Consider the following 13,725-nt stretch of genomic DNA (forward strand, 5'->3'; position numbering starts at 1 on the left):
ACCTGGGGTTAGATTTCTGGTTGAAGGGTAGAGCTTTTTCGATTACATGTAGTAAAAACGCATTAATTCTTCAAAAATCTTCTCTGCTCCTGGATATTTAATAGAAAAACTAAGTGCATGGTTATGATGAACGAGACTGCTTTTTCCAAAATTGTGAATTACATGGCCCCTGGCTCAGGGGCTCTTGTGTAAGGGCAGGGCTCTCTAGAAAAGATATTGAAAATGCCTAAATTCTTTAAATAGCCCTTCCCTGTCCCTTGATATTTTTGCAGGCAAACTAATTGCATGGTTGTGTTGAGCAACAATGCCTCTTCCAAAATTGTGACAGAACTTTATTCAGTAAAGGCATATCCCTGCTTCCCTTAAGGTCAAATTTTGAAAATATCTTGAAATGTGCACAATTACAAATGTTTTATATAATAAATTTGAATTTACAAAATGCATTATTGATTGGGAAAAAAAATATTAGATTTTTAGCTCATCTCAACAAAGTAAGGGGGAGCTTATGTGATACCCTTGGCATCAGCATCCGTTTTTGGAGCAGTTTTCTTTTTAAGTACGTGTACTTCTGTGCCCTACATTAATTAGAAATGCATGGAAGATGTTTTTAGTGTGTTTCCTTGTTCCAGTCAAGGTTTCAGATGCTGCAATTTCAGCTAAGGAATGACCAGGTTAATGTTTTTGGAGCAGGTAAAAGTTTTTGAAGCAGGTCTCATTTCCAAGTAACTATAAGCTCTATGATGACCAAACCTACATGGATGATCATTTAAGGATGCACTCTACCAGGCTTAATTACTTCGAATGCTGGATCTGACCTACATTTTATGGATGAGTGACCAGTTTAAAATTTTTGGAGCAAGTTCATTCTAAAGTAAAACAAGATGTGTTTGTGAAACACTGATGCCCCCATATGGCACTTATGGTGAAGGTTAAAGTTTCTCAAATGCAAGTCAAAATCCAGGCCAAAAGATAAAAAATGTTTAATTTGAAAGCCCTAGCTGCAACTGTTCAAAAGTTATGGCAAAGGTTAAAGTTTTTAAAAGTAGGTAAAACATCAAGGTCAAGGTCAAAGTTGTTGGTATCCAAAGGAAGGTCTTGTCACAAGGATTACATATGTAAAGTATGAAAGCCCTAGCACCAACCATTCAAAAGTTATGGCCAAGGTTAAAGTTTTTCGAAAGTAGGTCAAACTCCTATGTCAAGGTCAAAGGGTCAAAGTGGTTGGTATCCAAAGGAAGGTGATGTCACAAGGATTTCATATGTGAAGTATGAAAGCCCTAGCATCAACCATTCAAAAGTTATGGCCAAGGTTAAAGTTTTTCAAACGTGGGTCAAACTCCTAGGTCAAGGTCAAAAGGTCAAAGTGGTTGGTATCCAAACAAAGGTCTTGTCACAAGGATTAAATGTGTGAAGTATGAAAGCCCTAGCTCTAACTGTTCAGAAGTTATGGCCAAGTTTAAAGTTTTTCAAAAGTAGGTCAAACTCCTAGGTCAAGGTCAAAGGTTCAAAGAGGTTGATATCCAGAGGAAGGTCTTGTCACAAGGAATACACCTGTGAAGTTTGAAACCCCAAGCACCAACTGTTCAGAAGTTATGGCAAAAGTTAAAGTTTCATAAAATTTTGCAAAAGTGGGTCAAACTCCAAGGTCAAGGTCAAAAGGTCAAAGTTGTTGGTATCCAAAGGAAGGCCTTGTCACAAAGAATACACATGTGAAGTTTGAAACCCCAAGCATCAACTGTTCAGAAGTTATGGCCAAGGTTAAAGTTTCATAAAATTTTGCAAAAGTGGGTCAAACTCCAAGGTCAAGGTCAAAAGGTCAAATATGATGGTACCCAAAGAAAGGTCTTGTCACAAGGAATACACATGTGAAATATGAAAGTCATAGCTCCAACCAATCAAAAGTTATGGGCAAGGTTAAAGTTGACAACAGATAAACAGACAAACAGATAAACAGACAGGACAAAAACAATATACCCCCGGGATCTTTCAATCCGGGGGCATAATAATATAATCCTTATGTTGACCACACTTGCATGGATGACAGTGATTCATTTTTAAAATGGTTATCATGGTTCCAAAGGACCCCTCTTAGTGACAACAATGAGTCCCATGCCAAAATCAATGTATCGATAACCAAGGGTACCGTATATTAGATACAGCTAAACTTGGAAATCTTGAACACGGATATCTCGAATACCCCAGATATGTCGAAGTAAGGCTGCGGTAACGATGAAATTTGCTTTATAAATGATTAAAATAAACCCCCTCTACATTGTATGTCGAACACAGTAATGTCAAATACCTCGGTTATCTCAAAGTAAAATTGTGTACCCATTCATTAAAATCACATGTGTTATCTCGAAGTCAGGATAATTTTCCGCTCTGATGATCAAGTCCGTTAGGTAAACTGAATGCTGTATTGATAAAAACCACCAGTCTGTCACGCACGAGTTACCTGTGTTCCTGTGATCAACAGATAATAGCGCGATAATTATACGAGGTGTATGTATGGCTTACCTTGATTTTAATTATGCAAGCCAAAGGTTGAGTGTATTAGGCTAATGCATACGCATGAATGACATGTTAATTGTTTTGAAGCTGGGGTATGTTTATCTTGATAATCCCTCTTTAATGCTATGTGTAATATTCACGCTTGCATAGTTTGTGCATATGAAAGTGAAAACTATGAACATCAAAGTGAAACAAAATTCTGTAATTTAATGCAATTAGAATTCATTTTTCCTATATGAGCGTGCAGGATTTACCATCGCCAGTACACACCATCATGTGAGCATGTGTTGCAGTGAAAACTTGTGCTATAGTGCCCTGTGATTCAATGTTCAAAAGTCACAAAAGTGCTGGTTTCTTCTTTTGCATTTGATTTCATTATGGTAAAATAATTTTCTTTTAACTGATTATACATATATGAACATGTTTTTCCAATAAAAAGACGTCTCTGTATGAGTGAAAAATTCCCAAATGGACGTAAAACAACATATAATTTATCCAATAAAAAAAAATGTATATTTCGTTTTGTTATTCTGACAGAGACCCGTTTGAAATTTACGATGCATAGACGATATCCAGTTATGTATACTTGGGAATCGATGCTAGCAGTTGACTTGCCGGGTTGGTAGAAGGATTATACTTCTGTGCATATTATACAACGTTTTTATTTTGTGAATTATAAAGAGGATGTAAAAATCTTTTTATGCTAAATACATGTACAGTACCAACCAGACCCAACCTGACACAAAGCAGTCCCAGAGCAGTCCCGGGGACTGCTTTCTGGGACTGCTAAAGCAGTCCCAGAGCGGTCCCAGAGCAGTCCCACAGCGGTCCCAGCAGTCCCAGCGGTCCCAGAAAGCAGTCCCAGCAGTCCCAGAAAGCAGTCCCAGCAGTCCCAGTGGGCGGGGTTAATTAATTTAATGGGCGGAGCTTATTCAGAATGAGATTACCAATAAACAATGTAACTATATAAAAGGCAGTTGAAATTGATGAGCAATTCTTTCTGAGTAGTATCAACAAATATTTACAATTCTTACGCGACAGTCATTTCTGAACTGTTAAGAAAATCACAGTACGCGTATAGAAAAAATTATAATTATTGAATGAAGAAGACGTTCACACCTATTAATAACATGAATATTTAAACACAATTATTTGGTATATTAATTTTTAACCAAAATAAACCAATTTCTTTATTTTTTGTGATTGATATTGGTTTTCATATTTATTTTTTACATAGAAAATTAAACTTGAATTGTTTATTTTATACCAGAATTAGCTTTAAATAGATAATAATAATTATAGAGCAAGGCCGATTCCCATACTATACTCTGAATGCATTTTTCTTAAGTATTGGAGCTTTTGAAAAATTCTTTGTTAAACATTGCCGAGTATTATATTTCAGTCATGATTATTTTCAATGACTTTCCAATTTAATTATCTTTAGATTCTCAGTTTTAAGTGTTTTATTATATAAATGTTCGAGTGTGCATCTGTAAATCACGCAAATGGACCCCTCAGATTATGTTCAAAATTAATTAATCCCGAAATAAATTTATACACAATTATTGAAACTAAGATTTTTTGCAGGACATAGATTGAAATTGGTGTCAGTGTTGACCAGCGTGTTCAGTGATGTGTAACACTGATACCCAAATAACATGCATTGACTTTCTGCTTATTATGCCCAAAGGCGATTGAAACCTCAGGTGTTGACACCATTTTATACAATCCCATTGTATTAACCGGCCAGGTAAACACAAACAAAAGAAATAAGAAACAAGTCACAATTCCCGATATTTTCAAATGTTTATTTTTTAAATAAATGTACTCTTTTAATGACTTGTTTATAAATTAAAAACTAATTGTTGTTCACATTGTTTATGTGACAGAAGAATGGTAGAATAATTTTATTTCATGGTCATTAAATAAATTATTAGGTTTTATTTGAGGGTGGTAAAAAATAGCACGGAGTGCTTTTTTTAAAGCATGGTATTAGCTTTTTCAAATAAGAAAAAATCCAGTACAGTACGTTCCTCTTAATACATGTATCTTACTAAATGACAAGTTTGTTTGTTTTTTTTTTTTTTTTTTTTTTTTTTTAAATAGTGCTAATGCAAACTTTGAGTACATATGTAATTTGACAGCATTAATTTATTAAATAGGCCTAGATAATTTTTTTTTTCAAACATCTGTATTGAAGTTTAATTTAAGGGATAAAAATTATCCCCTGACTTCCCTTTTTAACTACTTTTATTTTCTTAAAATTAATTCTAGACTATAATTGTGTAAATTTACAGACCTCTGAAGACATTTAGTAATTACATGTATAACTATCTCTATTTATTTAATTTTTGTAAGAAATTAATACTTGCTTTTTTATATTTGCTTTTATCTTAAACACCTCTCTGCAGAAAGTAAACAAAACAACAACAAGGAGCTGCAAATTCAGAATACACAAGGGGCGGAGCTATCATGTCACTCAGAACCTTTTTCATGCATGAGTGAACAAAGCAGTCCCAGAAAGCAGTCCCAGGGACTGCTGGGACTGCTGGGTCTGCTTTCTAGAGCAGTCCCACAGCAGTCCCAGAGCAGTCCCATAGCGGTCCCAGAGCAGTCCCACAGCGGTCCCACAGCAGTCCCAAAGCAGTCCCGGGGACTGCTTTCTGGGACTGCTTTGGTGTCAGGTTGGGTCTGGTTGGTACTGTATATTAAAGAAATCTTATACAGAATTTCAAACAAGAAGGAATTGGACATGTTTTTATTATTAAGTTCATGTTCACTGCACTAAGTTTATTTGAAGTTCATTTGAATTATGACCCTCGATATGTCAAACCCCTGGATATCTCGAAGTTCATCAACGGTCCCGTCAACTTCGAGATAATGAAGTTTAACTGTATTACAGAGGAAATTCTGGTGAAATATAAAAGGGTATTGCACAAAGGTGCAAATGTTTTGTTGCATCTGTGAGTGGTTTATACTATCAATTAGAATTAAGAGTACATGATTTTGTGGCACGAAAGTAATATATTGTGAACTGTGCACCTTGGTTCTTTTTTTAGATCGTAAATACGATCTCACACATTGTATTTGTCATAAAATGCACAGAAGTAAAGAAAGTTTAAAAGAAAAAAAAGAAAAATAGTTGAAAGAAGAATGAGAATGATCAAATACTTATTAGATTATAAGGAAAAAATTAAAATGATACATGTTATGGTTAAAATACAAAGAAGAAGATACTGTTTTGGCTTTATTGTGCCCTAAACATTAAATGTTTTCAAAAAGTGTTGAAATTGGCATAAATATGAGTTGATTATTTGAGTGTGATAATTCATGAAAGAATATGGCATGAAGGAGGACCAATCTTGAAATATGACGTTATTAATTTTGTATTTTTCTGTAAGTTTTAAGCAGAAAAAGCCTCAAAATTACTTATTCCATTGGTTATTTTCCTTGAGAAAATCATGTCCACAGCCATCGTCCATTTCAATATTCGAATATGTTGTGTAAAATTCTTTGAAAAATCACACTTCTCAAAATCTTTGTGGGCGATGCATGTGGTCTATATTATCTGATCAGAAAGAAAATTTCACTGAAAATTGATGTCTTCTGCGACTTTTTAAGAAAATACAGGAAAATGCAAAGTTTATGACATCACAATTAGCATTTAGGAAGTCAATTGAGAAAAATGATTTGTTTGATCTTAGTGCATGGAGTTTCAACATTTCAGAAAGCATGAATTTTAATTTCATCACTTTCATATGTTCGAAAAATGAAGAGCCAGATTTGTATTGAAACTGTACCTTGTTCTTTAAATATGTATATGCTTCAGAACTGTTCCACAGTAGACATAATTACTGATAATCGAACTATGGTATCTAACTTTCAAATATTTTCTGATAATTGCTTATTAGCTGGAGTTTAACAGTGAAATGTGAAATCTGACCTGTTCTTGCTGACCTTGCACAATCATGTTAAATTGCTCATGCATATCAATTAGCACGTGGATATGATGCAATCAGCCAAGTTTTGAATCAGAATGTACCAAAATAATTTAAAATAATATCCTTTATTCTTTAAATTTATTGCATCCATTTGGATGCACATTTATTGAAATAATGCATCCTGAGCAAAATTAAGGATGCAGAGCAAAATGAATCACTGGGATGATACATCTAAGGATACACACTACCAGGCTTGCTTTGGATGCTGAATATGACCTACATTTTCTGCATGAGTGATCAGGTTAAAGTTTTTGGAGCAGGTTCATTTTAAAGTAACTATAAGCCCTAGGATGACCAAACTTGCGTGGATGATACATCTAAGGGTGCACACTACCAAGATTGCTTCGGATGCTGGATTTGATGTATATTTGGACCTTTTTTGGATGCTGGATCTGACCTATAATATGCAGATGAGTGACCAGATTAAAGTTATTGGAGTAGATTTATTTCCAATTAACTATATGGCTTACCTGAATAAAACTTGCATAGATAATGCTCACTTCGAAAGTTGCTTCAGATGCTGAATTTAACTTACCGTACATTTTCCAGATGAGTGACCTTGTGAAAGTGTTTGGAGCAGGTTCATTCCAGTGTAACTTCAAGCCCTACCTCTACCAAACTTTCATGAATGGTGTATCAAGGGATGGACACTCTCAGACATGCTTCTGGTGATTGAGAAAAATGAACAAACTTGTATTCTTTGGACAGTAGTACATTGGATTTAAACTCGATAGTTGGTGTTCTCTTTCAGGACAGTTTTTTTCCAGTTTTCTGTCTGTTGTTCCCCTAAAGAGATATCCTTGTGCTCAAGACTAGAACTAGCTGCATTGTAAAAATCTGATGGAAGATGTCCTTTTTCTTCTCTTAATCTAGACACTTATTTACTTTTCAATTTAGTTCTTCCTCGACCCACACAGTGCCTTATTCCACTGCTGATCTTGTGTATGGTGTTGAAACCAGTCAATCTGACATAGTTGAAGGGAGATGCAATAGTTTTGTTGATGTAGCTGGAAGAGAATCAAGAGTCTCATCTTGTGAACTAAAAGAATCAGATTACAGACATTCAAGTGGCAGAGGAAGACCTGGAAAATCTGTATCTATTGAAAAAGGTAGGTCATTTCATAGAATATAACTGGTTCCTATTCATAAAATATGTGTATTGAAATATATTTCCTTAATTTAATACAATGTGTGTAATTTCTACGCAGCTTAGGAAATGTCATTATTTAAACATCCTTCACCCTGGACCAAGATAGTGCTACATCTTTAAGTCTAGTTAAATCACAAGTTTAGCTTTTAAAGAAAGCATAGAGAGTCAGCCAGTGGATTTTTTTTTAGAGATAATGTTTAAAAGCATTAGAAAACCAAAATTTTTGTTGAAGGAAAGATGATTTCAGCCTTATCTTTAGCTGATTTGGCCAGTTGACACCTATGTCTTGCTAGTTTTTCAGCATGGGAGTGGAGAGTTTGGGGTTAAAACGATACCATGCATGCAGGTTCTTGCATTATTTTGTGAATTGATTGATTGATTGTATGTTGTTTTACGTCCCATTCGAGAATTTTTCACTCATATAGAGACGTCACCATATATTGGTGAAGGGCTTCAAATTTTGACCTTTACTCGGCACTCAGGGCCATTGAGCAGTGAGGGATCTTTATCGTGCCAACGCCTGCCGTGACACGGGGCCTCGGTTTTTAAGGTCTCATCCGAAGGACCCGCAACTTTCACTTCAAAGTGCCGAACACATGGCGAAAGAACAGTTGCTACCCATTTTTTATCGACTTGGGTCTGTCGCGGCTGAGATTCGAACTCACGACCTCCCGATCACGGTTTTGTGAATTGAAGACAAAAACGAAAAAGTTTAATTATTTAATTTCAAATTCACATAGCATAATTTCATTAAAAGTAAGTATCCGTTCACATCAGGCTTATCTAGGATTTTATTAAAAGGGGGGGTGTTTGCCACAAAGACATTCAGATAGATTTCAAAACCCCCTACACTAACCTCACACCCCATTTACACTACTTTTGCATTAATATGTTACATTTTGTACCAAGTTTTACAATTTTCTGTTAAGTTGTTTTTTTTTGTTGTTTTTTTTTGACAACTTTCGTTGATTAAAGACTTTCATAAGTCTGAATCCCCTGGACCACTACCCCTCTGGATCTGCCCTATAATGTTGTCAAAGACATTAACTCAAACTTTACATTTTTACTTAGGGAAAAGGTTAACTCAAAGAGGTTGAAGTTTTCACATCGGCATTTTCTTCCAGAGGGAGCCAGACTTGGTTATTTTCCGCTTTAAAGCAGATTTCTGCTATTAAAGTTTGCTCAATCTGCTTTAAAATTTGTATTCCGCATTTTAAAAAAAAATTCTTTGGATGTTTTCGTATTTAACCGTTTTTATCTGATAAATCTGTGTTAGCTCACTTTATACCTACTTTATTGATGTCATGTAACATGCAATTTCATTGGTTCATGGATTTTAGTAAAATTAATTCAGCCATTTGTTGGAGGTTTTACTAGAAACATCGATCGCGGCAATGGATGCGAAAATTGTAAAATGTGAACAAAGTTTAGGGATTCATAATACATGTAGGAAATTGTTAAAGATGCTGTTCAAAGATATATATTTAGTTTTGCTGTGTTTTTCTACTAAGCCAACTGTGAAATTGATTTGAAAGCCATTTTTGTGCATACTCATGCGTAGAAATATACACAGAGCAACTCGCACTGAAGTGACGTCACAAGGAGGCTACAGAGACGTTAATAAAAATATGAAGATATAGAGCAGTGAAAAATTCAAACATTGAGTATAGTTTTGGTGGATTTAAGCATGTAAAATGTAAATATAAGGAATGTTTGTAGCTCAGGTGAGCTTTTCTGATCATTTTGTATGTAGTCCGTCTGTCTGTCTGTCCGTCTGTTTGTAAACTTTTCACATTTTCGACTTCTTCTCCAGAACCACTTGGCCAATTTCAACCAAACTTGCCACAAAGTATCCTTGGATGAAGGGGATTCAAGTTTGTTCAAATGAAGGGCCGCACCCTCTTTCAAGGGGAGATAATTAAGAATTAGTGAAAAATTAATAGCATCTTATAAAAATCTTCTTCTCAAGAACCACAGGGCCAGGAAATATGATACTCATTTGGAAACATCCTCAGGTAGTGTAGATTCAAGTTTGTTCAAATCATGACCCCCGGTGGAAAGGCGGGGTCACAATGGAAGATCAAAGTTTTATATAGAAATATACAGGAAAATTCTTTAAAAATCTTCTTCTCAAGAACAGCAAAGCCATGATGAGTCATATTTATATGCATCCTCAGGTAGTGTAGATTCAAGTTTATTCAAATCATGACCCCTGGGGGTAGGGCGGGGCCACAATGGAGGATCAAAGTTTTACATAGAAATATATAGGAAATTTTTTTAAAATCTTCTTCTCAGGAATAGCAAAGCCCTTATTGGTCATATTTATGTGGAAGCATCCTCAGGTAGTGTAGATTCAATTTTGTTCAAATCATAACCCCCTGGGGGTAGGGTGGAGCCACAATGGAGGATCAAAGTCTTAAATAGAAATATATAGGAAAATATCTTCTTCTGAAGAGCTGCAATGCCATGATTAGTCATTTTGATATGGAGGCATCCTCAGGTAGTGTAGATTCAAGTTTGTTAAAGTGATGACCCCCAGGGATAGGGTTGGGCCACAATGGGGGGTCGAAAATTTTACATAGGAACATATAGGAAAATATCTTCTTCTGAAGAACAGAAAATCATGTTTAGTCATTTTGATGTGGAAGCATCCTCAGGTAGTGTTGATTCATTTTTTGTTCAAATGATGACCCCCGGGGGTAGGGTGGTGCCTAATGGGGGATTGAAAGTTTTACATAAGAACATATAGAAAAAAAATTCTTCTCAAGAACAGAAAAGCTTTGTTAAGTCATATTGATATGGAAGCATCCTCAGGTAGTGAAGATTCAAGTTTGTTCAAATGATGACCCCTTGGATAGGGAGGAGCCCCAATGGGGGATCACATTTATACAAAGGAATATATGGGAAATTTTTTTTAAAATCTGCTAAAGTACAACAAAGCCATTTGTTATATTGACATGCAAGCATCATCAGGTAGTTTAAAATTCAAAAACCAGGATTTTGCACCATTTACTCCACAGCTTCTGTGGGCCTAGGCAGCCCCCAGACACCCTGCCTATTTGGGGTCGTCTTTAAATCCACTTTTTTCATTTGACCTTAGAATCATGTCTGGGGAGCTTTGCAAACTTCACTAATGGAAGTGAAACTTGCGGAGTGCCCTCTGGTAGAAATTGCACAGTCTCGGTCAACTGCATCCAGGCAAAGGAATAGACACCCTTATCCTTAACAGCCATACTGAACCCCCTAAGTATGATTATGAATAAACGACAGTTGCAATACAATTTCTTGTAACTTTTAGAATATAAAAACTAAATATTTACTGAACAACACTGGCATCATGTAATATCATAAACGTGCACGTGTAAGCTTTGTTAAAGCCTTTACTTTGCGTTATATTTTATATTTCAGTCAATTAACTTTTCTAATTTTACCTATAACTACATGTAATCTTTTACTTGACATTTGAAATAATGAAGAATTTGAAAACAGAATAAAACACTTTTACTTTATTACCATACTTATCATGCTTATAATTATAAAATTACAGGCCTATAAATTCCAGAACCTGAATTTCCATAGCCTAATAGTCTAATTTAATGATAAACAGACAAACAAATAAGGATTCAAATATAAAAAAAAAAGAATGTAGCAGGTGAAGCCTGCTCAGTTCAATTCAGCACAGGAATTCCCTCCTATGGAGCACCCGAGAAGTTGGTATTATAAAAAGAGGGTAAAAATTAAAATTTAAAAGAGTGAAGTGATAAAAAACAGTGAAAACTAATGTAATATTGTGCAATAAAAATAAAATTACTGGAAGGAGTGATAGACAAACTCAACTTTTAAACTGCTGTGTCCGTTGCATGCCTTTACAAATCATGTTAGTCTATTTGGTAATTAACATTGGGACCGAAATGCTTTTTTAAAATGAAAATGAAAGTAAAACCGACAAAAACTGAACAACTTCAAAATCTGAAATAATCCAGTATTTATGCTGCAGATTTGAATACACATGTAAAATAGATTTAAGATACTTTAAAAAAGAGTTTCAACTGATGAGCAAAACATTATGTAAAATGAATTTATACAATTTTATGCTTCTTGCATAGAACACACGTTTTATGACTAGATGCAAACCAGTTAAATTTCTGCAAACCAGATTATAAAACTTTTGAAAGTGCAAACTAGAAAATTTCAAAATAGGCATTTTTTTTCAAAGAAATCAACACCAAAGGCCTTCCTGTTTTAAGCTGTTATTACATTTTATTAGTATATGTGTCAAAATAGCGATTTCGTTGTTTAATCAATATTGATTTTATTGAAACGAAATCAACAGGAGTTACTCTACGTCCACCTCCGAGAATTGCTTGCACCTGTTAACCAAAGTGGTACCAGTCTACCTCCCAGAATTCAAGAACACGCAAGTGCATTTGAAGTTCTTCGTAAGATAATTAGTCAGCCCATGGGCTGACTAATGAAAGGGCTTTGCAGAGATATGGTGAGGTCTTTGGGAGCAATTAAGAAATGCAATGGCAGAGCATGCACAAAATATACGTGTATGTAGCAATTAAGGTTTTGATATTTAACAATGGCATTGACATCATATCAGAGTCATTAATAGCCACTGGGTAAGAAATAGTGAAACTTATGTGGAAGGTTCTTGAGGTAGTTTAGATTCTAAATTGTTCTAAGTCGCCCGTGTGGATCAGTGGTTAGAGTATCTGCTCTAGAGTCGCAGAGTAAGGAGCTGATCCTTACATTGCGGGTTCAAATCCACTGTGGGACATGGAGAAGTCTTTCGGATGAGACTGTATAAACTGAGGTCCAGTGTCACAGTAGGTGTTGGCATGAAAAAGATCCCTCACTGCTCAATGGCCCTGAGTGCTGAGTATAGGTATAAATTTGCAGCACTCCACCGGCAAGTGGTGGCGTCTCCATATGAGTGAAAAATTCTTGAGAGGGATGTTAAACAACAAACAAACAAACAAATTTTTCAAATCATCACAACAAGGAATCAAAGCTTTACATTGAAATATATAGGAAAAATCCTCTTCTCAAGAACCACTGGGCCAAAAAGGTGAAACTTGTGTGAGAGCTTCCTAGGATAGTGTAGATTCTAAATTGTTCAAATAATGGCCCTGGGGGTAGGATGGGACACAATAAGGAATCAAAATATTACAAAGGAAAAAATGTGATGAACAGCAGGGACAAAGTGACTCAGGTGAGTGTTGTGGTCCATGGGCCTCTTGTTTTACCTTGACCTTTACTTTGACCTCTTTTTTTGTGTAATGTGCATTAAGTTCAGTGTTAAAGAAACTAATCAATACATTTTCATCAAACTTCAAACATTAATACAAATGTACATGTTCCATTTCTAATGAACCCTGGGCAGGGCATTGATGTCCTATGGACATAATTCTAGTTTGAATATTTTATGTCCTTAAAGATTTTATATCCTTAAAGACAGATACCACAAAAATATTTTCTCATCTCCCACACAGAAGAGTTACCAGTACATTGATATTTTTTTCAATATCTTGAAAGATTAATCTAATTAGAAAATAAATTTTATTTCTAGAATATGTTCCCAGAAACTGTACAGTATCAAAATTTTGTATATTTCTAAAACTTTTCAAAACATATACTGGACTTAAAAGTTACCTTTTCCCACTTTTCACCACATTATTATGTTTTGTCAAGCATTAAAATGTTGTTTAACTAGGTACAAGGGTTGTTCGGAAAGTTCGTGGACTATGCCAATCTTCATTATACTATCTTCAGGAAAGTTAAAATGAGCACATTATCATATGTAAAAATATTTATTTTGTTTAAGTGTGAATTTTCATTGCATGTGATTTAATAGAATTCATGTTATTCAATTTTAAAATCAACATGTTTTTTAACCACGGAGCAAAGTCAAAAACACTGTAATGTCAAAAACATACTGACATTAGGTTCTCAAAAATACTATCCCTATACATTTCACACAGTATTGCCCAATACCAGTGCACTCATTTAAAATGTTTTTCTATCACTTGAAATCTATTTTGCTAACAATTGTCCCAG

At 35.0% G+C, this 13,725-nt stretch overlaps 1 protein-coding gene across 1 annotated transcript in view; it reads left to right on the plus strand.

The window, feature by feature from the left end:
* LOC133190573 (uncharacterized) overlaps positions 1 to 13,725 on the plus strand; it is a 104,022-nt gene that overhangs the window by 54,406 nt on the left and 35,891 nt on the right. The window contains exon 2 of the mRNA XM_061326275.1: positions 7,410 to 7,621. Within this exon, the coding sequence (XP_061182259.1) occupies positions 7,410 to 7,621 (212 nt within the window). The remainder of the gene's footprint in view (positions 1 to 7,409; positions 7,622 to 13,725) is intronic.

Source organism: Saccostrea echinata, unplaced genomic scaffold (genome assembly GCF_033153115.1).
Source record: "Saccostrea echinata isolate AGI-Se365-2 ecotype Australia unplaced genomic scaffold, CSIRO_AGI_Sech_v1 ptg000022l, whole genome shotgun sequence".
In the NCBI taxonomy this organism is placed as follows: domain Eukaryota; kingdom Metazoa; phylum Mollusca; class Bivalvia; order Ostreida; family Ostreidae; genus Saccostrea; species Saccostrea echinata.